Source organism: Homarus americanus, unplaced genomic scaffold, assembly GCF_018991925.1.
Source record: "Homarus americanus isolate GMGI-L3 unplaced genomic scaffold, GMGI_Hamer_2.0 scaffold1024, whole genome shotgun sequence".
NCBI classification, from domain to species: domain Eukaryota; kingdom Metazoa; phylum Arthropoda; class Malacostraca; order Decapoda; family Nephropidae; genus Homarus; species Homarus americanus.
The window spans coordinates 8,888,584-8,912,027 of NW_024715228.1; the positions used below are offsets into that span (position 1 = coordinate 8,888,584).

Below are 23,444 nucleotides of genomic sequence, written 5' to 3' on the forward strand. Positions count from 1 at the left end.
TATAATTATCCATGGAGTCGATGTGGTTTGTAGTTTTGTGAGCAGTGTTATTCCATCAGTTTCAGAATGGTTGATACAGTTGACCACAAATATAGGTATACAGTACACCATTATCTACTGTGGATCAAATTACCTGGTAACACTCATGTAGAAGCTTGCCAGAATTTCAAAATAACCAGTAATTAAATTTTATTCCTGCAGATATTTTATAAATACTGTAAGAACGAGGTTAAACTTGAAACTTACAGTATTTTATTTACCCGACGACTTACTTTTTACTTTCATTTACTGTATTTGTCATTCTATTTTTTCTTTTGTCTTAAATTAAGTGATTTTAGATGTATATAAGAACTTAGAATATGATATAGTGGGATTATAAACATTGTTCTGTAGGTATGGTATGCACATTACCTGTGTTCTAACTTTAGTGCAAATCCGACTTAAGAAAGTCCTCAGGAACGGAACCCGTTCGTAACCCGGGGACCCCTTGTTCTGTATTTGAATAACGGTGAGGGGGGGGGGGGCATACCAAGATAGGATGATACAACTGAGACTATTTCAAAGCATTTCTTCCACAATTCAAATAGGAAATATAGAAAATATAACAATACTCTTTTGGGGACTTAATATAATATGCAATAAAACTTGGGAAGCAATGTTATTTTATGAATAGAAATCTGGTACAGTACAGTCCTGTACACCATTTTTTAGGATTTTCAGAAAAACCTTATGGCCACTTTGATCCCTAAATTTTAAATTGTTCACTTTCAAGTTAGCAAACATCAATAAATCAAATTTCTTAAAGGACTCCCATGTATTTGTAACCAGATAATGAAAATTAATTGTGCTATTATTTTTTAGTATTCATTGCAGTCATCTCATCAATATCTTTATATGAATATGAAATCTTTGGCTCTATTCCAGATAAAACATTGTTGAAACTTGTTCACTTTAAGGTTACATTCTGTTGAAACAAAAAGAAAGCAAGAAGGATAAACAGTTGTGCATAAACTATACTTCAAAGTCAAACAGCCACCTTTCAGATTTGTGACCTTCAATGTGAAAGAGGCTTCTTAATAAAAATAATAAAGTACATACGTTATATCTACGTCTAGTTAAAACTTCTATATAAATTCCCTGAATAATGTGCCATACATTCACTGATAAGAAACATCTTTGTTTATAATACAGTAGTGCTACCTTAATGTATACCATACAAATTAGAATATGCAAGGCTAAGCCTGCTGACATTCATTCATCTTATTTATACTGTATAAATTACTGAATTAATTCCTTGGTTAAATTTATGAGTAATCTGCATTAAAGAATGGTAACTGTGTTGGACATGACTACAACAAAAGACTCCAATGGTAATAAAATATGTCATAAGAAACACATGAGACGTTTCAATATCAACATGAGGTAATGACATATGCTGTACAAAAACTTTCATGTTTTTTCTTCAAATTTTTGAGACAAAGGATAGGTCTAGTAGAAATTCACTTCTTAATACTGCACTGTACTCATAACATGACAACTGTACCTCAAAGCATGGTCAACAGCTTTCTTCCCAGTTACTGGTACTGAAACTGAGAAGATGTCTCTTGCCAACACATACCGGGGTATTCCATATTTTTTATATCGAGATATTTTCTTATATTAACAAGGCCATTGTATGGTACACAATAATAAGTGAGAAATCCACCAATGAGTACAAAAGTTAGGTATAGGAATGTGTGCTGCCTACTTAATACCAAAATATACATACTATCACTAAATTAATGTTCACAAACCACTTACCTTTGGCTTTGTGTCACACTACACGTACAGCTCTAACAGCAATCGTCCTGGACTTCACCTTCAGTGAATTTTTACCAAACTATAGAATCTGTTTAACAGTTCTAACACTCCAAATCAAGGTTTTTTCCCCTTTGGGTCTTATTACAATTAATTATTCTAAATAAATATTAACCTACTGCACCATTAATCACACATGCACCCATATAAACAACAACAAACAGTTTTGCATTGGTTAAGGTATTGGCTATAAACTTGTAAATTAATCTGTACCCAGAAACTTTTGTATCTCAAATAGTTTTACCAACTTGTGGTCAGACACACTATTAATGATGTGCATTAATTTGAGAAACCAAGACCTTCATTATCACATTACAGTACTGATAAATAAAGTAGGGGTACATTTTCTTGACTTGCAATATTTATATATCCAGAATGCATTACAGTACTACATCACAACAAAATAATAAGAATTTCAATTGAAAAGGCTCAAATTAAGGAAATCTTCCCCAATACATACATAAAAATCATACTGTCCTTGCAGACATTAAAGCATACTATACATAAATTTCAAATAAATATCTCATTAATCTGTTCTTAATTAACTAAATTTTTGCTCAAACAATACTCACTTTAACTTAGTTAAAATACAAAATTACAAGGTATTACTACTGTATGCAAAAAAAAAGAAAAAAAAGTCTTCATCCCACTTGATAAGAAATCTCATCCAGTATGCTCTGGCAGACATAAGCACAATACTGGCCCACTAACCTTAGCTGGTTGAGGAGACACATCTTGAGATGATCAAGTAACCTTATCAATGCAACATGAACCTATTAATCACTCTTATGTTTGAAATAACACTTACATTTATCCATTTACCAGGGATTAAAGCCAAGGTCCAGACAGCTTACTTAATATCATTTATGACTTCCCAAAGCATGTCCAAAGATATGAAACCATTATTGCAGGCAGTATATTAACTACATACCCTTCACACATTTCAATGTCTAAAAATATAAATATATGCATAAGATGCTCTCATTTTAAAAAGTATACTGTATCTCAAGAGCAGTTTCAATGTCTTTACAACCTCCTGTGAATTTGGAAAATCAGTCTTTTTTTATAGAATTTGAGGAACTTCTGGAATATTTAGACTTTTGAAGCTCTCAATAAGAGCATTAATAATTTTATGTGTAAATGGACTTTAATGCAGGAAGATGAATTATCGATTCATAACTGCTATTTCTTAATGGTTAACAAGGTATTCTCATGTTTATTATTACAGGTATCCCTTGAGATACGAAAATTCCCTAATACGAATTTCCTAAATTGACACCACTAATGTATTTCGAGATACAAAACCTCTCTCCTGCTTATACGAATTTGGGTCTGGGCAAAAATTCAAAGAGCGTGCCCCAGGAGTCAGCTGGGGGGGCCCAGCCACATCCCCCTAAGTGCTCTCCCTACCAGGCTGAGGTAGAAGTTATGTTATGGTTATTTCTCAACTCATAATTTTGGGGATATAAATATAACTTTCTTAACGTTTTTTTTTTTTCCATTCAATTACATGCACACACAATCCTACATACAGAATGTGCAAAAAAATATAAAAATAATTATAAGCTCAAAAACAAAATGATAAAAAATTTCTTACGTCCCCAGGAATCAAGTTATGTTATTGTTATTTTTCAACTTGTATTTTTGGGTTGTTTAATTTTTTAATTTTCATTTTTTATTCTGTTACATACACAATCTTCATACAGAATGGGCAAAAAAATAAAAATAAAAAATAAATAAATAAAATAATTATCATAAGGTCAAAAACATAATGGATTAAACATTTTTTATGTGTGTGGGAGCTATCACAAGAGAGTGGGGAGGGAGCAGGTTCCATCATGGTTCGTGCTAGTGCCAAAATTGCCAAATGGCAACACATTTTTTTTCTTTTATTTATTACTATTAATTATATTTATTCTACACATTTATTGGGACACTACATATTATCTTGTGTACAAAGAATAAATTCTTCCACACACAAACCATCCACTGAGTGATGCGACACGTTCAACTGCATAGCCTGGTAATCACTGTGGACGAGCAGAACCTAGTGTTACGCCCTACCAAAGGTAAACAATATTTTATAATTTTTTTTCCTGTTAGTAAATTAGAATATCTAGTTGTGTACTATTTATCATTAATTAGGCAGGTTTTGTTCTTGTTTGTGAACCGATGTTTATGGAGTATGATATTGAGATACTGTATTTTTATCATTGGGGAACTGAACCTTATTTTTCCCATATGTTCTTTTATTCAAGATACGAAAGTTCACTTACCGATTTTATTTTGTATTTTTTACCTTCTCCCCATTCGTATCTCGAGGGATACCTGTATTTAAATTAGGTTCTTCTACACAAAGATGTATCTATTTTTTGCTGTCCTCTATGAGCTAGTGTGTAATAGTGATTATCCCTAATATTTTGTTTTTAAATATAAAAAGTACTGTATATGAGTCCCTTTAATACAACAAATTTCCTTATAAAACAGTAACCACAACTTCCTCTAGGTGAACCTATCAGGATGTGGGCAAGCTGGCAGGGTTTGGCAGCTAGGGTTAGTAAGACCTTGGATGGGCAAGTGGGTGTGGCTAGTAGTACGGATTACTACCGCCACCATAAGGGTCAGTTTGAATTCTCTTGTGGGTCTGGTGTAGTAACAGGTTCTGCTTGTTGACTAACAATATCCATATTATTGAGAGCCTTGAGAGTGTCTGCACGCTGTGTTGGTGACATGCGGCGGATGATGTGCACAATGGTGTCCATTGCAATCTCTGGGAATTCCTGTAGTATAAAAAATGAGCAATTTAAAAGTACTGCAGCTCTAATTCCAATGTACAATGTTGTACATTACCTAGAGTCTGGAATAGCAATATACAGGTACTGTATTTTGAAGTTATTTCTTTCTGGAATATAGTACAATATATAAAACTAATTGCCCATATGTATCAAACTCCATTGTAAGTGGAATGGGTCATATAAACTATAATAATTAAAAAACATGAACTGTACAAAATTATCTCTAAAATAGCAGACTAATCATGCTGAGCATATGCATACCTTTATAACATCCTTGACTTGTGAGATTGCAGCATCTCTCTTCATGAGTTGAAGATTCTCCAAGAGATAAGATGTACTGCCTTCCTCTGGCAGTGATTTCCCAGCTTCATTGGACCAGTGACCTTCCATCTGTAGGTCTAGCCACTCAGCTACTGCTATGTCATTGTCCCACAAGTAAGTCTAAAATGCAACCATTAATAAAATATTATTAATAATAAGAAACAAGCAATTTCTCTGGGATATTAAATGTTGTTTAAATTTAAATTTCCCATAGATAATTCCTTCTACAGTAGCTAAAACAACTATCTGTGCATACTTTGTGGGAAACAATATGAGACCATGGACGATAAATTTTGGTATATGAGGGCTGTCACTAGTCACACGTAAAATTTCGGAGCATATCGACCCCCACCTGCACAGATAGTTGTTTTAGTTACTGTACATATTTATGAATTAAAATATATTCCTAAAACATTTTTCTATTACAACTACTATATATATATGTATGTATGTATGTATGTATGTATGTATGTAATCATATCAATTTTACTTGTAAGTCTGTATGGTTGAATAAGATACAGGCTGCTTCAGATCCAGTGATTAACTTCAGTATACAGTACGCCTTATATATTTTATAACTAACGATGAAATTATATTTCATAAACTTCCTGCAGAATATACAGTATGTATCCATATGTGTAAATAAAATATAAATGAATTTGTGTATAGACTTGATCCCTGTTGGTGAGTTACTGCATTATACAGGTTCTGCATACAGGATATACCAAAATCCAAATATCTCTAAATCTGAGATCCTATACCAACATTTCTGAATAAAAACTCAACCTGGTAGAAAGAGGTAAATGGATTATGATTTTTTTCACATATTTCTAATGAGTGTTTGAGCTACAGACAGCAGCGAGGGGAACACAAACTCATTACAGTAAAAAAATTTACTTACCTCTACCGACCCTTTCTCCTCAAAGAACCAACGCCTCAACATTGCATCAATTTACTGAGTCTTGTTGAACTGATCTTATTTTTTCACTCTTTCTTCAGCCAATAGTCTTTTGAGTCGCCAAAAGAGAATTTTACGACTTTGTGCCCAGGGTACCACCCCTTGAATCACCTTTTCTTGCATCCTAACAGGTGTATCATGAAGATCAGCAAAAGTTACTGTCAACTGTAGAAAACAAAAACATTCATGTACAATGTTTCTTGCCATGAAAGAGAAGGAAAAGTTATATTAAATTGACTTAGTCCTTCAAGATGTACAGGTAAGTCAGTTCTATAAATTGTACATAAATTGATTACCCATAAACTCATGAGAAAGATTAAAATAATCTAGATAAAGTAAACTAAAGACTCCATTTATGTAATGTGCATAGTATTACAGTATAAGCACACTAGAACCAAGCAACAATGTGAAACATTAAAATGCATTTCTATAATCAACTTCAGAGGTCAAAATTCTCCAATTTATTATCTTTCTGGGGAAAATATGGCTGGAGAGTTTACCATAGTACCAGTAAATGGTATTTACCTGATGGTACATTGTAATAAGTCTTGTCTCTTTCTCGATTTTCTTTTTAATATTAGCCTGTTGTTCTGGTGGAAGGTCTGGCTCATTCAGAGACTGGTTCAGTATTTGGATGGTAGAATCCAATCGTGACATTGCTTTCACAATATCCTTCTTCTTGAACTTTATCTCCAGTCCCTCAGGTTCTAAGACGCCCCCTCTGATGAGAAAAATAAAAAAATAGCAGTTAGAAGATTCTTAGAAACGCGTAAATCATCAAGTTCAAGTAAAATTCTAAATCCAGTGACAATTTTAGTCTGAGGCCAATTCACTTACCTAGAAAGGGGATCAGCATACATCTCCATGTATCTTTCATTAATGGTAGAGTCAATTACTACCCAGGCACCACCACGCAGCTCAGCGAGGGAGGTATATAAACCAGTATGGGTTGGTTATACTCTCTTAGTGCATCAACGATGTAAGCACCAAATTTGATAACTTGTTCATACATGTCTGGGGATAAAAATAAAAATAATTTCTTAAGTAAATTCACATTTGTAAGATTCTGCTGTATTTTGAAAGTAAATAAATTTATTTTATTAAAATAATCCAATTTAAATTCTACCACCAGCATTTGAGGGGGTATATTTAATTATATTTTATTTATCTATCTTTTACCCTACACGTCTCTTCTTACCTCTATATTCAATAAAATTCTCTTTTGTTTATAAAAAAGCAACCCAAAGTCGAAACCTGATTTTGGGTGCAAAGAAGTGACAATTTCTCCACCTATATGATCATTCACTTGCATAGTTTCCATGACATACCCCTAAAACATAACTTATCATATTGTATGGCATATAAGACGCACCCCTCATTTATGCCATAATTTTTTTTAAACAATATACAGTACAGTACCAGTAAATGTGAGGAATAAATAAAAATACCAATAAATAAGTTACGAGAAATACTGTACTGTATTGCCAAACCGAAAAAGCCAAATGAAGATTAGAAGAACAGTCACCATTTGCATATACATCTGTACTCCCTGCTCACCATAGCAACAGCGGTGCTACCTCCGCCGATTCCCTAGCAAGCCCCCTCTCTCCCACTAAGCCAGTTAACTCATGTGCAAAGAATTGTATATTCCTTTTATGTTTTTGCCCTTAGGACAATTATTTCTTTTACTTTTTTTTACAACATGTATATAAGATCGTGTGTATGTATATCAGTAAAAATAAATGAAGAAAGTTACGTATATCTACCCGAAAATACAAGTTGAAAAACAATTTACTCAGTAGCCTGGTGGTTACAGAGACGAGTCTAACCCGGCTACAACGCCGCCAGTGATGTTAACAGATGTAAATGTGAAAAGAAAGTTATCTGTAAATCTTTATTTGTATCAGGTATTTGTACACAGAAAAATAAATGTTGCAGGTATGGCATTAATAGATTGTAATGCTTGTAAGAGTTCAGAAATGGATACTGCTTAGCTGCCTTTGAAGAGTTGGGTGTCTGTCGTACACACGTTAATCATCTCGGGTTATCGTCATCAGTACAGGATAGTTATAGATCGACATTTTATATTTACAATAATTATTTTTAGTAAATAAAAATATTAATAATCTTTAAGTAAGCAATAACTTTTTAATTCTGGAGTTAGGTTAGGTAGAATTTAGCCTACTGGAGACAGCAACGGGGGGGATTCAGTAGCTTGCGGGAGACCACAACTTCGCATATACAGTAGGACGCAGGCTAATTTTTTTTTTTGCCATTTTTCAGACAAAAAAGTGCGTCTTGTATGCCGTAAAATATAGTATATTACCATTAAAAATATTGGCGTAAAAGAGAAATACCTTTCATCCCGCCAGAAAATCCCCTCCAGTTTGCAAAGATAATGAGAGGAAGACTTTCATGATTGAGATCCCGGATTGCTTGTGATGTTTTGTAAGCTGAATCTGGGAACCAAACTTGGCCAGCTTGAGAGACAGTCTGTTAAAATAATGGTGCAACATTTTCTGAAATGTATTAAGTTTTCATTCCTATATTAAAAATATTCAATATGAAAACTAACTAAGAAAATTAATACATACTGTATGTACGAATAACCATTTAAATGAGTTTTCTTGCCATACGTACTGAAAAACTAAACCTCAATGACATTTACTATTTCAACAAAGACAGTTGCTTACCTTGGCCTCCGAGTCTAAATTTGCAGGGTCTGCCAGAAGATTAAATTCCACAGTTCGGGTTTCCACACAAATGACACCTACAGGTATGCCACCTAGCCGTGCTCGGCCACAAATTACAGTTTGGGCCCAGGGCTCTAGTATTTCCTGAAAATGGTCACCGATTAAAAAAATCATTACATTAAATACTATTTGAATAAATACACTGTAAGCATAATAAATAAATATATAAATAAATATATAAAATAAATAAATGAATAAACAAATATATAAATCGGTCATACCTGGAAAGAATTTTTATCAAAGAAACCACTTTCCCATTCACTTGGATTGGATGGTGATTGTCGGCCATTAACCAACCATCGGGGATCATATGATGCCCGACCTGGCGTGAAGGTCACCTTTCGATCCACTGGATCAATAGGTTCCATTATGGGCAATGGAGATTCTTTTGTCTGAATGAAAATAAATTATACATACAATTAATGAAGGAACATAACATAATATACAAAACACTCATCAAATGCATACACAACTATAGTGTATACAGTATACTGTATAGCAATGTTGGCTGCAACAGAGCTTAGTAATATTGGTTAACCAGTTTGGAGAAACTGAAATAAATTCTAAAACAAAATTAAAATTTAAAGCAAACTCATTTTTACTTTAGCTAATAAATTAGGAATAATAATTATTTTAAATAAAGACTACTGTACCTCAAAGGCAACTTTGAAAAGCCTGAGACCAGAATAAAGTTTGTAGCATGATGACCCAGTGTTATCAGTTGAGTGATCAACACAAACTACACACCTAAGCATTTGTTCACACACATGAAGATGGCAAAAGCTTTACAAATAAGATGTAAAACCAACATAGACATACCTTGGGAACATAGGAGAGCCATCTGAGCATAGTATGAATGCCTTCCAAGTCATTAGGAGCAACATCATGTGATATACCATTCTTGTGCATGATCTGTACACCGCCTAACTGAGAATTGCTACTATAAACCTCACGTCCAAGCAGCTGGAGAGCAAAGACAAGACGTTTACATATCGAACATCGGGAAAAGTTTTATTATGTCAATACAGTATAAATAAATAAAAGATCCTGCAAAAATTTATATTACAGGTACAGTACCATTAATCTCTTCAATATAGGATCATCTTATTCTTAAGTGTGGACCAATCCATGGTCTGTGACATATCAGAATACAGTGGTCACTCGGTTAACGAGCACAATTCGTTCCAGAAGGTTGCTCGTTAACAGAAAAATTCGTAAACTGAAACCATTGTTTCAATGGGTTTTTGGGTAAATGGTTCCAGCTCACCGAAAATTACATTCAAACGAAAAATAAATGCAGTAAAGTACACTTACTTTGAGGTGTGCATGTAGAAGGCTCCTGGTTGATGATGATGATGGGAATTAAAATGGGGGTGGAGGAGAAGGAAGAAGAGAAGGCATTGGGGTGGAAGAGAAGTCACCCCATGCTGCCATTTCACCCATAAAATTTCAGTTCACTTGGTGTAATTCAAGAACATTTTCTTTAAATCAACACTGCACTGCACTATATATTATCAACATGTAAAATATATTTCAAAATGACCAATAATTTGACTGGAAACAGAAAAAAAACGTTTATGTTGAAGAGTCTCAAACAAGATGTTCCTTCCTCTGAACCTGTAAACAAACTGACGCCAAGCTTGGTGTGTTGAGTGGCTGTTTGGCGAGCATAAAACTAGTTTCCTGTACTTCAATTATGTTCAATAATTGTTAAAATGACTAAAAAATTTAATATTAAACTTTTAAAATGATTGAATAGTACAACCTTCTTGATATTTACTAAAATGTTAAGGAATTTAAGTCCTAGAACCGATTACTGTATTGGCGGACTAATACTACAGCTAGTTAGCAGGCAAAAACATGTTGAGGGGCGCTCGTAAGGAATTCGTTAATCGAGGGATTGCTCGTTAACCGAAGTGAAGAATCTTATGGAAGGTAATTCGTTAACCAAAATTTCGTTAACCGAGGCGCTCGTTAACTGAGGGATCACTGTATTCAATAACAAAATAAATATTGAATCAGTTTTAAGTTGCAAACTTCAAATTGTAACCCAAATGCAAAAATTTTAAACTGAACATTGCAGAATTCAATGACACTTCTTTTGAGCCTTACCTTGTTGAGTGCACTATACCCAGTCAGAATAATGTGTGAGGATTCCACTTGCACTACTCTTTGTCCCAGCCGCACTAAGTAAGCTCCAATGCCTATAGCTCGGCATGTAACCATAGAGTATGTAACAATTTCACGATAGGCCTGAGAAGTTTCTCCAGCAATCATCCCAGAGTGTTGGAGGTTTTCAACACCTAAGCCATCATCCTTGCCTGAAGAGGATGTATCAGATGAATATTAATGTCAGTGTCACACTTTTTAAATACATTATAATGGCTACATTCATAGGTAGAGAACTTGTCATCAACCTCTGTAAGTATTTAAATGAACAATAGACCAACACAATAAAGTCCTATGCTAGAATTCCCTATTAATTGAAAACTTAAGATTCACCTTAAGTGCTTTCTTAATCACATTCTGAATTAAATTAGGCCTTTCTTCTGCAGTACATTTATCTGAAACGCACTGGTAAAACTAAACTTCAAAAAGTAATTTGAACTAGGTTAATATACAGTGGTATCTACAGCTATCCCTTTTGTTGTAGCTAGGTTCTGGAGGGATCCTTAACTCGTGTTAAAAAAAAAATTAAAAATTTTACTTCTGAGAAAAGGCATCAAATGAGGATTCCCTCTCTCCTTATACTCCCAGTTTTCTTTGATGATCAAGAAAATAATAACAAGCTGTTCAATGGACTCATTATCTGGCTTAGACCAAAAAAATTTGTTTGGTACCTCTTTGAATATTCTAAAAAAAACAAAAAACTGTCCAAGTCAGATCACAAGTACAGTAGTGACTATTATCCACATGTAATAATATTGATGAAATAATCTTCAATGACTTTTGTGTAATGGGTAGTAACAATATTGAGTACAGTACAGGTATCCAACCAACAGACCATCAGAGCAATCTTTCAATCCCTTAAACATCCAATATTAAACCTTCATCACAGATTCACAAAGTATGTACAATCAGCCAAGTGGGAACTGCAACAAAATGTTCTGGTGTATAGAGACATGTGGAACCCCCTACAGAGGGGCTTCCACATGTCTTCATACACCAGAACATTTTGTCAGTTCCCACTTGGCTGACTGTACATGGTATTGATGTATTCTGGTTTTAAATAAATGAAGAAATCACAATAAATGTTAGTGTATTTATTTATTTTTTTTAATGGGGGTTAGCTAACCCAGGCACAGGTCACTGACCAACATCAGGGCCTGGGGGAATAATAATAATAATAATAATAATAATAATAATAATAATAATAATAATAATAATAATAATAATAATAATAATAATAATAATAATAATAATAATAATAATAATAATAATAATAATAATAATAATAATAATAATAAAAATAATAAAAATAATAATAAAAATAAAAATAAAAATAATAAAATAAAAATAAAAATAAAAATAATAATAATAATAATAAATAATAATAATAATAATAATAATAATAATAATAATAATAATAATAATAATAATAATAATAATAATAATAATAATAATAATAATAATAATAATAATAATAATAATAATAAAAATAATAAAAATAATAATAATAAAAATAAAATAAAAATAAAAATAATAATAAAATAAAAATAAAAATAATAATAATAATAATAATAATAATAATAATAATAATAATAATAATAATAATAATAATTCATAGTACAGTAAATAAAATTTATAATAAAAAATTCAAAATTGAAAAATAAAATAATAAATTAATAATAATAACAATAATAATAATAATAATAATAATAATAATAATAATAATAATAATAATAATAATAATAATAACAACAACAACATTAATAATAAAGAAATAAAAAAATTAAAAAACAAGTCAAAAGTGAGAAACAATATACAGGTACTCCCCGACTTACAACGGGGTTAGGGACCGACATCCAGGTCGTAAGTCGAAATGGTCGTAAGTCGGAAATGCTTAAATAACACATAGAAAATAAAAAATTTGGGTCTCTTTTTCTTCTCAGCACCACAAAACACTCAGTTTTAAGCTTGCCAGCCATTTTAAAGTGAATTACAGATGAAAATTTTGCCTCTGTACTGACTTTGGGACATAATTTGACCACATTTTGGTACAACTGAGGCGGTCGTAAGCGCGAGTGGACGTAAGTCGAGTCGGTCGTAAGTCGGGGGCTTCCTGTATGTATGTTGTGTTGTCAATAGTAAGAAAAACAAATTGAGACCCTGCAATTATGTGTAAATGAGGCAGAAAGTTTGATCAGCACCCTGGGACTTGGTCACAATTTTCGTGATGCCATATGGCAGCAGGGTCTACCATTAGACAACACATTATGCTTCCAATATCTTCCCAGACGTTAGTACCTCCCTGTTTGGTAGCTGCCTACTACCTATGTAACTATACATGTCATGGTTATAACTTACCAATAATGTGGTTGATCTTGTAACGGGCTTCACCATTGTCGTCAATCAACTCGGAATGAATAGAATCTAGAGTGGACACCTTCTTGTAATCTTCTGGTTTAAGATAGAGGTATTTGAATCCCTGTAACACCAATATTGTTAGAGTACAAAATGTAATCAAACACTGGATGGGAAATTGCACATTTTTTTGATGGATTACATAACTTTATCTACAGAATCATGAAATCCCGGTCCGACTAATTACCCAAATGTACCCAAATGTAGCCGCAATGAAGTCAAATAATGCTCCTACATGAATAAATCGGATTGCCAACCACTTCTCGACTAGTATTTGGTGTCACAAAGTCACAAAAAATTGGAAAACTTAATTTAAACTGAGTTAATAGATCGCGTGCTTGTACCGAGGGAGCGAGTAATTACCCAAATGAACCCAAATGTAGTCGCAATGAAGTCAAATGATGGTCCTACAAGCGTAAATCGGGCTGTGAATCACTTATAATTATTATGTGGTGTCTAAAGTCACAAAAAATTGGTAAACTTAATTTAATCTGAGTTGTGTTAGGTTAGGTACATGCACTCTATCTATTAACTCAGATTAAATTAAGTTTACCAATTTTTTGTGACTTCGTGACACCAAATACTAGTCGAGAAGTGATTGGCAGTCCGATTTATTCATGTAGGACCATCATTTGACTTCATTGCGGCTACATTTGGGTAATTACTCGCTCCCTCGGTACATGCACGCGATCTATTAACTCAGATTAAATCAAGTTTTCCAATTTTTTTTTTACTTTGTGACACCAAATACAAGTCGAGAAGTGATTGGCAGTCCGGTTTATTCATGTAGGACCATTATTTGACTTAATTGCGGCTACATTTGGGTAATTAGTCGGACCCTGAAATCCTCTACTAAATATGCTAATACAGTGGTACCTCCATTAACGAGCGGTTCAGTTTACGAGATTTTGGTTAACGAATTAGCTCCCATAAGGATTTTCAGTTATATTAACGAGTACAACTTCTATTAACGACAGCCTTACGAGAAACACGTTTTGGTGTGCGCATCAGCTGATCGGCTAGTCCGTCAATACAGCTATCGGTTCTATGTTTACATTCACTTCCAGTGGAGTAAATATGAAGAAAGCTGTGCTCTTGAATATTTTTGCATTTTTTATATTAAAATTGTTGGTCATTCTGAAATTTAGTTCACATATCGATAATACAGTATATACAGTACAGGGAACAGTTTTTGTGTGCGCCCATCAGCTGATCGAATCACCCACTCACACTTCTCAGTTTAACCCTTAGGCCCCGGGTGATGTTCCAGAACATCCGCCTAGCGCGCCCCGGGTGACATTCCAGAACGTCATCCTATTTTCCCGCCTATTTTTTTATTTATTTATTTATTTATTTTTTTTTTTTTGAAAGTTGATTTTTTTTCACGATTTAACCCTGCAGGGGAGGGGGGATACTGCCAGCAGCACCCTAACCCAGGGCTTAAGGGTTAACTTTTTTTACAGTAGAGTGAACATCAAGTTTGTTGGTCTCTTGAATATTTTTGCATTTTTACTTTAAAATCAATGGTCATTCTGAAATTTGTTTAACATATTGATAATATACAGTGCAGAAATTATTATGAAACACGAAAAAGGCATTTGAACCAATGCACTCTGTAAAGAATATGGCATGTCATCATCGACTGTCTCTACAATCAGCTGTTTGCTCTGCAAACAAAGTAGCCGGGAATACGACATACACACCTCAAAGTAAGTTAAAATACAGTATTCTACTGTATTATTTTTTATTTTTTATTGTACAGTATGCTGTACAGTACAGTACTGCATTTAGTTTATATTTAATGTGTTGTTAATTCTATTACCAGTATACAGTACTTTGTATGTACTTTTTCTGTGAGTTGGAACCAATTACCCAAGATCCCCTTGAAATAATAGATTCAGTAAACGAAATTTTCAGTTAACAACTGACTCTGTGGAACCAATTGTGCTCGTTAATCGAGGGACCATTGTAAGTGTACAATGCCACATTAACAAATGCATGAAAACTCTTACCCACACTTTTCTTAGTTCATATCAAACACTAAGTGTTCCAAGACAAATTTTCATCTACGATCTTCCATTGTGAAGCCATTTGTTTCTCATGCATGTGACTAAGACCGGAATCGGACATATTCTGAAGCATATTGTCTGGAGAGACAATGTGCGAGGCACAGTGAGTATTACGATTTTCTCAACTTAGCTTATTCCAGTTACATGACTTGCTGTCTTTCTAGGGAGAGGGAAACTGTCTTCCCTCTTGGATAAAATTTGAAAGATTTGAATTAAATGTTCGAATACTGTATATCCGTTCCGGCCTCAGTGTGAGCCGACCCTTAGGCTGCCTGGTGCAACATCGTAACTGCATTTCCTAATTTTACAAAGTGGTGTGCCTACTGTTCCAGGATATCTGTAAACAATCTGCAGTTTCCACTCCAAATTAAATGGGGATGGAACCAGTGAATCAAGTCTCTTGAAACATTACAAATTAACCTATTTATATGACAATAATCAATAGATTATGAATATACTGTATTGTAGTACTTTTATACACCTTAAGATTATTTAAGTGACCATAACTAACACATATACCGTACACTAAAGTTATCTAAGCAAGTGGAAGACTTTCAATTTAAGTGAGAATCAATGTTCCTCCTGGCAGCACTACTTAAACATACTTTATCTGGTTCTGATGGATCCTCCCAAGCCACCTTAAACATGTGTTTTATTTCCTCCGCTAGACCAATACGAGCACCAGAGTTGGCTGCGATGTAGATCCTTGGTATCTGAAAAGAATATTTAGATTATATTAACAATCAATGATAGCTGTGAAAATGCATTCACACTTCCTCCTGGGACAACAGGAGAAAAACTGTTATGGGAATGGGAGAACATCATCAGCCATTATTAACTAGTTTCCAAGTCTTTAACAAATGTTTTGAGTGTTGCTGAAGTATAAGATTACAGTATTTTTACTGTGTTTATTGAGACAGTGATTCAAGTTTGAGATAAGTTTCTGCTTCCATCCTCCTGCAATAAGTTCGAATAAGGCATTTTGGAGATGGCAAGGAAAGTTACCCATAAATAACCTAAAAGAAATTACCATACTGCTACACTATGTATCAAAAGGAAAGTAATGAAGGTAAGAGAACCAAATAATAACCTACATCGTGATATATCTGATCCAACATGAAATTACGGAGTAAATATGAGAGTCCACCTTCCTGCAAAACCTGTCAATTGCCTATTGAACAGAAAGTAGAGACGAGAAACAAAAATATTCAAGTCGCACAAGACAAATTACCTTGAGTCGTCTTGCAAGTTGTGATGCTTTAAGGAAAAGTATATCCTCCCGTGGACCAAAAGAGCCAATCTGGTACGTTATGTCATTGCATATAATGATGATGTCACGACCATCTGAGTACTCTGGGGTGTGTAGTGTCATGCGCCAGGCAACCATGCCAATCTGTTGAAAACAAAAATTGTGTTCAATAACAAAATTTCACTGAGAGGAAATATTAGAACTATGATATTGTCTTTTTTCCTTTGAATTGCTACTAATAAAAAGAAACCAATTTAGTTAATTTCTCACAGTGAATGGTTATGGACAAATAATGAACACAAGGTTGAAGAAACAGGAAGAAATATGGCTAGCCACAAAAAAAAAAATAATAATAATAATAAATAAATAAATAAATTAAAAAATAAAATGAATAAATAAAATCTTTAACCAAAGAGTTACTATAAGGTTTGGGATTTACCATACCTAAATTTTTTAACCCTAAACAATACAATGACAAATATTTATAGTAGCTAGCAAGTTGTGTAAAACCTGCAAATAAATTTTCTTGATTTAACTAAGATTTCAAAGATTTGTTAAAATGTCCATTTACTTTACCAGGTCACTCATGCAAGTAAATATTTCCTCTTATCCCAGTGATATTTTACCAGTTTAGTGAATGTGGTTCTGATTAGAATAAAAGTAGATACAGGGTATATCTGAATATAATACAGTAGTGATATACAGTACACGTACTTACCAATTACAAAAGAATGGCCAAACAAATGAAGAAAAAGTATGGGCATTATTATAAAATTCCCTGGCATGTCCACAGGTAAGGCACAAAACTACAGTATAATCCAATCACAAACCATAACAGAAAATTATTAGTTTAAAATCAAGTATGAGGTCTCGAAATGTTTAAGTTATTCCAAAAGAATGTTACTTTTCTCTGGCTGCAACAAAGTACAAGTGTTGCATGTTAACCTCATCTAGTAGTACAGGTACAGTATTCCCATTTTTATCGAACTCAATAAAGTTCATAAACCATAGTACTGTAATGCACACCATGAAGATATAAAAGAATTCTTTGCTTACAAATTGATGTTTAAACTAAATTCTACAAAACCACATCACAGGTATCCCCGTTTAATGATCATTCGTTTGGCGATTTTTCAGTTTAGCTATTTAAAATTCCAATAACCTTCATTGTTTAACGATCTGCAATTTTCGGTTTAGCGATCTTTGGGTCTCGGGGGTAAATTCTGGAAGGAAGCTGGAAAAATGGGGATTCTGTGTTCAAACACGCATCTTTAATGTCACTTAATTGTTTATGCTACCCGCTCACCACCTATCAAACCTAAGTGCGTGGCTGAAAGCAGGAATGCAGGGGCAGAGTGAGGTCTCCTTCACATCACCTCACCCAACTGTCAGCAAACCAGGAGACCCCATGTTGCTGTCAAGATGTCTCATGCTGCATCACTACACCACAATATGTTAGCTGCAAGTACCTGTATTTCTACATTTAGTAAAATATGTAGAATGCTTTGTGTACTTTTCGGAACTTAACTCCCATTTTCCCACAGAAACAATGTACAGTATTGCAATATCACCGATTTGTAATAACACGAAAATTACATAACCATTCTCCCGTAATTACAGGACTCTGCTAAATTAAATATAATAAATATGGTGATTAAAACTGCATGTAAATGTTTCAATTCTCTTAGCGTAATTGTACAAAATTTCCTTGCCCTAGCAGCTGCAAGAATTTAGCATTAACATTAAATTTTACAAAGTTATAACTGTGACCAAAAAAAATATATATATCTTTTGAAATGTAGCATAACTCCTAATACTGTACAAGAAGTTGATGAAACCAAGAACGAATATGTGAACTTTTTTCTGTTTTACTCTTTTCTATGACTTTGACCTTTAAAATGCCCTGAATTAAAATGCAATATATCATCTCCTGTGTAAAGGTTCATTTGAATTCCATCACTGGTTAAGAACTTATGGGGTATTCATGACATTTGACAGATGGATGAATGGAATTACAGACTAACAAATGTAAGGAAAATGGGGCAAATGGACTCCCCTGATTTTGGGGAGCACTAAAAACTAAGTAAATATGTAGTACAACTTATATATAACTTACATTAATCCTTCCTTAAGGTGATATTTGGCATTATATTGGTAATGATCCAACATGAAAGAAAATTAAACTGGAAACTACAGTATTACAAAATAGCAAAAAATTTTATGAAAGACAATGATTTTTAAAGCACACTTCACTGAGCTCCAAGTGGTACAGAGCCTCTGAGTCATAACACCACTAAATACAGTTCATACAAGGACTTATTCTGGTACCAGTTGGCATGCAAAGTTCATGATGTACCTGGCAAAGTTATAAATAATCAAACTTTGTTGTGAAGTTATTGGGAATATAATCTGCATATAATATCATCTTTGGAATGATGTAAGAGTTTTAAGCAATAGTGCACGTTATAAAAACCCAACACCTTTTATATGAATAAGGTGTACGAGTACCTCTTCCCTGCGAAGGGAGCCCTCAGGGCCACTCCAGAGCCTTCCACTGTAGTTAGTGCTTCTGAAAACTCTTCTCTTTTTACCACTACATCCATCCTGTAATCATGAAACAAAAACACTACTCCAAACTTTAATTCATATCTCTAATTAGTGAGCACACAATCTTATTAGCATACCTGACGATTTATTACCCTACTCATTTCCCATAACTATTTCTCTCTCAATACGTTCATAAACATTCTTTGTGTGTTTTAGTGTGACGGGAATAAATAATCAAAAATTTAGACAAGGTTGTATTAATTTATAAGTTTCTTTTATCTCCTGCTACTCACACAAGTACCTGTACTGTCATTGCAAACAATCTGCCATCACTCCTATATTATACTGTACTCAAATTATCAATCATCTTTTAACAACTTGTACAATGACAGTATGCATTTTTCAGGGCCGAGATTTTACCCCATATCATTAGCTACATGATAAGAGATCCCTGATTATACCTCACACACATCTCAGGCTCAACGTGGGAAAACCAAACAAACTGAGGACAGAAAATATAAATTGATGGAATTAGGTTATTATATGTCTTAGGATTAGAACTGTTACACTTTTTAAAATATGAATAACAAAGAAAATATTAAAACCAATGAAACATGACTACTGTATAATAGATGTGAGGATAAGGTCTTCATTTTTTATTTCTTCCAGCCAGTGAAAGATTGCAAATTATGAATCTTCTGTTATTTCTATCTTATGTAATCTAATATCACTGAGGAAACAAAGGAGCCATACTATAGTAGGTTAGCTAATAATACAATTGAAGCTAATTGATGGCACTGGATGTTCTTGTTGGATTTAAAGTGCAAACAGTACACACATTCTCAATACAGTACAATAATCATATATAACAGATGGTTATTTATTACAGTACTGTATGTATATACAATAAAGTACCACAAGCTTGGAGTTCATGAAATTGTAAATCTGTGAGCAAGCAATATATGACCAACTCCTTAAGTTTACATGCCTTCAATTGCAAATTTGCAATCAGAACCATGTGGCAAAATAGGTTGAAACCCAGTAAAAAAAAAATTAAGACCGGGTTTTTACTTAATTTTCCCCTATCAAGACAGGTGTGCAGGTGCTTTTTATGTATTCAGACCAACACATACCTTTATACTTTACGGTAGTCTGGCTGGTGACACGTGTGTGCAATCCCACTATAGTATAATACACTATACCCTCGTTAATTCGACAAAAAGGGGGCTCTGGGTCACTCAAATTACCAAAAAATTCAAATTAACCGAGTTCGGAATATTTTGACATTCGACAATTTCCGAATTTTTGTGTTCAATTATTTGTTCATATTCTGTTGCTTTTGTGCCTTGCCTTGGCTGCCACATAAAATAATCTATTTATAATTACTGTGCAAACAAATATGTTTTTAAATGAACATACAGTAATAATACAGAAATAAATAAATGTGACACTGCAAGACAAGGGGCGGGTTGACGAGGTGAGAGATGAGGTGATGAGGCAAGAGGTGCAGTGACTTGATAAGGCACTTACACAACACATACATGAACAGCACTACTAAAGTATTGTCTTATAACATTTTAATTTCTGATTTCTATTTTAAAATCAATTGGTACTGTACATGATGGCTCGATTTGGCTACTTTTGCATTTAAACAACTGATCAGTGAATAAACAAAGGCATATTGAGATGCATGATATGTATTAGCCCCTGTCTCATGGCAATAACAATTATATAAATTTGGGTTAATACATTTAGTTTATATAATACAATCACCCTACAGTATTTTCCATAAGCTGCGAGTTGCCATGTGCTGTTCACGTGAGGGGAAATTTCTCTATCAGTAGGCCAACCTTGAGAATGTAGGGTCAGCCCGGCTTCTCCTCACAGGCACCTCCCCTCAGGAGCACGAGTCTTCACTTGAGCTTCGCGAGAATCGGATGGGTGACTTAACTCAGTCAAGCCGAGATCTGTCCTTAACTGACACTCACAGCTTACAGTATAAATTACGGTGCATTTACTAATAGACTGTGACCATTTTAGTTTACCAATAAATGGAGAAAAGACCATTTGGGTTTGTAACTTAACCCCTTAACTTATTTATATATAAGCCAAGTTAAAAGGGAGCTCTACCCAAAGCTTGTATAGATACACTGCAATTATATTTATTAAGTTCTGATAAATATGCTACAATATTATTTACTAAGTGCTCAAGACAGACCCTGTGGTAAGCACCAACCCCCTTGAGCAGTGACAATAATGGTACTCGAGATATGGCGAGTGCTGGCAACAGTGTTAGGGAGAGAAGGAACGATCAGCTGTTACCGCTCTAAGTGCCTGGGAATATACTACGGCGCAATAGCTCATCTGGGACGGAGTGTGGGATTTTTCGGGGGGAAACTTTAATTATTTTTTGTAATTCTTTATTAACCGAGCACTAAATGAATCTAAATAATATGGGAATTATTGTCCTCCCTCCTCCTCCACCACCTTCTCTCCCCAGCTACGCACCCAAACGTTGTTTTGTACAGTTTCTTAATATAATTCATATTATATTCCTATAATTAATTCATCTTAATCAATTTCATAATATATTCCTATAATAATAATCAACTTTTCGGAACCGCTCGGTTATTTCAGATTCATTCCCAATTCAAATCGTTTAATTCATTAAAAAAAAAAAGACAATCTGAATTAATGAGGATACAGTGCACTTTCATCTTTATTTACTTTTGTAAGGCAGCCTTGATGTCACTTGCAAAGTAACTATGGTAGTTATAACACACCTAATCTCACACAGCCAATCAGCAGCACCTCATCCCTCCACAACCAGCCATGCAAATTTAATTTTAAGTATTTATATTTTTTTATCCTGTGTGTGATCCCTATAGTTACCATGTTCCACATGTTGATTTCCTCAGAAATGTCTGTACACTGTGGTGAATGTTTATGCTATGTAAATACACTGAATTATATTAAAATTTAAATAAGTGAATGTATGGTGTTGTACTGGTAGAGTGGGTGAGGTGATAAAGCTGAAGCAATATGAGTGATGGGTGGGGATGGTCTGTGTAGTGTGGATCCAGCCTTATTTTTTCTGTAAGACTTCAGTAAATTAAGTTCATGCAGATATTACAGGTACTGTATTTTATGAGGTCTACATGAACTTGAGGTATTTTACTGTACAATACTTTGGTAGTAAACAACACTATTTATTCTGAAATTAATCATAAATAACTTTTGTTTAACCCCTTGTCTTACTAAAGTGAATTAACTTTTTGGAAAAAAAAAAGTTCCTCTCATTTTCAAATACTAGCCCCAGTAAACTCAGGACTCTTGATTTGGTATGTTTTCTATCAATAGATGGCAGCACAAGACTTGCTGAAAGTCGCTCCGCTAATGGGAATCAGAAGTGATGAATATCATTCATTTTATTGCCATTTTGACCCCCCCCCCCAAAAAAAAAGTATAAATTCCAGTGAGGATGAATCATATCCTGAATTCAGTTAATATGCAGAAATTGATGAGTCTGGCAGTGACAGTGATGGTGTTTCTGACACTGTAAACACAGACTATAATGACAAACCATTAATTCTGACTGATGTTCAAGGTTGGAAACAGGTGGACTTAACTCTTCGTCTTGGTCAACTTTCCCCACAATTTCCATACACCATTGGGGCTTCTGTGAATTATGTTTCTGATCCAGATGATAGTACATACAGTAAACTCTCGATAACTCGGCATTTGATAACTCGGATTTTCATATAACTCGGCGTGCATACGGTTTCGGAATGTATTATAGTATAACTTGGGAAATGTCGAGATATATAAAATTATCTGGGAAATCTCGGCATATCTGTGTCGCCTACCAAGCCTCTGTGTTGCCTACCATGCATCTGTGTCGCCTACCATACCTTTGTGTCGCCTACCATGCCTCTGTGTTGCCTACCATGCATGTGTGTCACCTACCATACCTCTGTCACTTACCATACCTCTGTATCACCTACCATGCATCTGTGTCACCTACCATACCTCTGTCACTTACCATACCTCTGTGTCACCTACCATACCTGTGTCACCTACCATACCTCTGTGTCACCTACCATACCTCTGTGTCACCTACTGTAATGCTTCATTCTTCGCCTGCAGTGCTGGTAAGTGTTACTTTTTTACATTTACCGGTAGTAATTACATGTACACATAAATGGGTCGATAATTTTTTATTGTTGTATTTTTGTAGGAGGGGGAAGTGCCTCGATAAGTCGGAATTTTGGATAACTCGGCAAGGTGCCGAGTTATCGAGGGTTTACTGTA

General features: G+C 34.1%; 2 protein-coding genes across 2 annotated transcripts in view; both read right to left on the reverse strand.

Annotated features, from left to right (window-relative positions):
* Window positions 1-4,478: 4,478 nt before the first annotated feature.
* On the reverse strand, window positions 4,479-6,797 carry LOC121857002 (acetyl-CoA carboxylase 1-like). Its single transcript, XM_042352808.1, has 5 exons — window positions 6,769-6,797; window positions 6,457-6,652; window positions 6,043-6,096; window positions 4,914-5,093; window positions 4,479-4,637 (listed from the first exon to the last, which is right to left on the reverse strand). Exons 1-5 carry the CDS (start codon window positions 6,795-6,797, stop codon window positions 4,479-4,481), a joined length of 618 nt encoding a protein of 205 aa, XP_042208742.1.
* LOC121856599 (acetyl-CoA carboxylase-like) overlaps window positions 6,513-23,444 on the reverse strand; it is an 83,991-nt gene continuing 67,059 nt past the window's right edge. The window contains exons 32-42 of the mRNA XM_042352234.1: window positions 19,095-19,190; window positions 16,569-16,730; window positions 15,943-16,050; window positions 13,212-13,332; window positions 10,797-11,005; window positions 9,504-9,647; window positions 8,906-9,076; window positions 8,625-8,768; window positions 8,289-8,424; window positions 6,769-6,945; window positions 6,513-6,652 (exon numbers count right to left, since the gene is read on the reverse strand). Of these exons, the coding sequence (XP_042208168.1) occupies window positions 6,827-6,945; window positions 8,289-8,424; window positions 8,625-8,768; window positions 8,906-9,076; window positions 9,504-9,647; window positions 10,797-11,005; window positions 13,212-13,332; window positions 15,943-16,050; window positions 16,569-16,730; window positions 19,095-19,190 (1,410 nt within the window). The 3' untranslated portion in view covers window positions 6,513-6,652; window positions 6,769-6,826. The remainder of the gene's footprint in view (window positions 6,653-6,768; window positions 6,946-8,288; window positions 8,425-8,624; window positions 8,769-8,905; window positions 9,077-9,503; window positions 9,648-10,796; window positions 11,006-13,211; window positions 13,333-15,942; window positions 16,051-16,568; window positions 16,731-19,094; window positions 19,191-23,444) is intronic.